The sequence below is a fragment of the Penaeus monodon genome, chromosome 6, assembly GCF_015228065.2.
Source record: "Penaeus monodon isolate SGIC_2016 chromosome 6, NSTDA_Pmon_1, whole genome shotgun sequence".
NCBI lineage: Eukaryota > Metazoa > Arthropoda > Malacostraca > Decapoda > Penaeidae > Penaeus > Penaeus monodon.
Genome location: NC_051391.1, coordinates 6763596 through 6766830, shown reverse-complemented (window position 1 = coordinate 6766830; position 3235 = coordinate 6763596). Strand labels below are relative to the sequence as shown.

Here is a 3235-nt window from a genome sequence, read left to right as displayed (position 1 = left end):
ATAATGATACTAATGACATGGAAATAATAATGATAATGATGATAATAACAATGATTATGATAATAACAATGATAATAATAATGATTAATAATAATAGTAATAATGATAATGATAATAACAATTATCATAATAATAACAGCAACAGTAATAACGATAGCAATAATAACGATAACAGTAATGGCAATGATGATAATGATCAAACAATAACAACAACAACAAAACAACAATAATAATAATGATGATAATAATAATAGAAAATAATAATAGTAACAATAATAACAATAACAACAGCGGTAATGGTAGTAGCAGTAATAATAGTTATAAAGATAATGATAATAATAAACATAATAGCAATAAAAAAGAATAACATTTGATAACATAACATCACCAATAAAAAAAAATAACAACAAAAAAAACAAATAAATAGACATTAAGCAAAAAAAACACACACAACAACAACAACAATAAAAAATAGACATTAAGCAAACAAAACACACACGCAAAAACAAACAAACAAACAAAAATAATAAATAGCATAGCAAATAACAAACAAATAAACAAAAAAATGACATTAAAAGACAAAACAAACAAACAAACAAAAATTAGACATTAAGCAAACAAACAAACAAATAAACAAACAAACAAAAAATAGACATTAAGCAAACAAAACACAAAAAAATTATTCCTTCTTTTACACAAAACCCTGACCTGACTTAACGCGTACCCATTGACCTTTCTAAGTCACTCGGTCTTGTTATGAAGTGGTCGTGGCAGTTTTCGTAGGCTATGCTGGTAGTTTAGGTCCTGGTATAGTGGTAGGAGGGTCGATCGGGGTCCTGGTATAGTGGTAGGAGGGATGGTCGGGGTCCTGGTATAGTGGTAGGAGGGTCGGTCGGGGTCCTGGTATAGTGGTAGGAGGGTCGGTCGGGGTCCTGGTATAGTGGTAGGGGTCGGTCGGGGTCCTGGTATAGTGGTAGGAGGGATGGTCGGGGTCCTGGTATAGTGGTAGGAGGATCGGTCGGGGTCCTGGTATAGTGGTAGGAGGGTCGGTCGGGTCCTGGTATAGTGGTAGGAGGGTCGGTCGGGGTCCTGGTATAGTGGTAGGAGGGATGGTCGGGTCCTGGTATAGTGGTAGGAGGGTCGGTCGGGGTCCTGGTATAGTGGTAGGAGGGATGGTCGGGGTCCTGGTATAGTGGTAGGAGGGTCGGTCGGGTCCTGGTATAGTGGTAGGAGGGATGGTCGGGGTCCTGGTATAGTGGTAGAGGATGGTCGGGGTCCTGGTATAGTGGGAGGAGGGTCGGTCGGGGTCCTGGTATAGTGGTAGGAGGGTCGGTCGGGGTCCCCGGTATAGTGGTAGGAGGGTCGGTCGGGTCCTGTATAGTGGTAGGAGGGTCGGTCGGGGTCCTGGTATAGTGGTAGGAGGGATGGTCGGGGTCCTGGTATAGTGGTAGGAGGGATGGTCGGGGTCCTGGTATAGTGGTAGGAGGGATGGTCGGGGTCCTGGTATAGTGGTAGGAGGGTCGGTCGGGGTCCTGGTATAGTGGTAGGAGGGTGGGTCGGGGTCCTGGTATAGTGGTAGGAGGGTCGGTCGGGGTCCTGGTATAGTGGTAGGAGGGATGGTCGGGGTCCTGGTATAGTGGTAGGAGGGATGGTCGGGGTCCTGGTATAGTGGTAGGAGGGTCGGTCGGGGTCCTGGTATAGTGGTAGGAGGGTCGGTCGGGTCCTGGTATAGTGGTAGGAGGGACGGTCGGGTCCTGGTTATAGTGGTAGGAGGGTCGGTCGGGGTCCTGGTATAGTGGTAGGAGGGTGGTCGGGGTCCTGGTATAGTGGTAGGAGGGTCGGTCGGGGTCCTGGTATAGTGGTAGGAGGGTCGGTCGGGTCCTGGTATAGTGGTAGGAGGGTCGGTCGGGTCCTGGTATAGTGGTAGGAGGGTCGGTCGGGGTCCTGGTATAGTGGTAGGAGGGTCGGTCGGGGTCCTGGTATAGTGGTAGGAGGGTGGTCGGGGGCCTGGTATAGTGGTAGAGGGTCGGTCGGGGTCCCCGGTATAGTGGTAGGAGGGTCGGTCGGGTCCTGGATAGTGGGAGGGAAAGGTCGGTCGGGGTCCTGGTATGTGGTAGGAGGGTCGGTCGGGGCCTGGGATAGTGGTGGAAGGGTCGGTCGGGTCTGGTATAGTGGTAGGAGGTCGGTCGGGTCCTGGTATAGTGGTAGGAGGGTCGTCGGGGTCCTGGTATAGTGGTAGGAGGTCGGTCGGGGTCCTGGTATAGTGTGGAGGGTCGTCGGGGTCCTGTATATGGTAGGAGGGTCGGTCGGGTCCTGGTATAGTGGTTGAGGTGTCGTCGGGTTCCTGGTATAGGGTAGAGGTCGGTCGGGTCCTGTATAGTGGTAGGAGGTCGGTCGGGTCCTGTATAGTGGTAGGAGGTCGGTCGGGTCCTGGTATAGTGTAGGAGATCGGTCGGGGTCCTGGTATAGTGGTAGGAGGGATGGTCGGGGTCCTGGTATAGTGGTAGGAGGGTCGGTCGGGGTCCTGGTATAGTGGTAGTAGGGTCGGTCGGGCCGAAAGGTAGTTGGGTATTCAAACCGGTATTTTTTTTTTTTTTTTTTTCGCCGATGAGTGGTGCAGGGGGAGTGGGGGAAGGGGGGAGGGGGCGGGAGGGGGGGAGGGGGTGACAGTGAGATGAATTCATTTTCTTATTTGAATATTTGAAGTTTTTTTTTCGGATTTTATTTATTTAGTTTTTTTTTTTTTTAAGGTTTGATGAGTTGTTATTATAGGGAAGTTCTCATTATTGTCTCTCTGTGTTTTTGTTATTCTCTGTATTTCTTCTGGTCTTTTCGTCTCTCTCTCTCTCTCTCTCTCTCTCTCTTTCTCTTTCTCTCTCTTTCTCTCTATCGGTCTATCTATCTATTTCTTCTCTCTCTCTCTCTCTCTCCCTCCCTCTCTCTCTCTCTCTCTCATACACTCTCTTTCCCTTCCTCCCCCCTCTCTTCCTCTCTTTCTCTCATTCACTCCCTCTCTTTCCCTCAATTCTTCCACTTCGCTCTGCCTCCATCATTCTCAGTTCTCTCTCTCTCTCCTTCACCCCTTTTCTCGCCCCTTCATTCATTCTAAACCACCTTTCGAAACGCCGGTTATGGTGGGGTGGGTCAGAATATGTATATGTGTATGTGTGTGTGTGTGTGTGTGTGCATAATACATAAACTAAAATACTAATACACTACAAAAAATAATACTATA

At 47.8% G+C, this 3235-nt stretch overlaps 1 protein-coding gene across 1 annotated transcript in view; it reads right to left on the bottom strand.

Moving 5' to 3' along the window:
* Window positions 1-784: 784 nt before the first annotated feature.
* LOC119573840 (leucine-rich repeat extensin-like protein 5) overlaps window positions 785-3235 on the bottom strand; it is a 32612-nt gene continuing 30161 nt past the window's right edge. The window contains exon 3 of the mRNA XM_037920946.1: window positions 785-2492. Coding sequence (XP_037776874.1) covers window positions 785-2492 — 1708 coding nt within the window. The remainder of the gene's footprint in view (window positions 2493-3235) is intronic.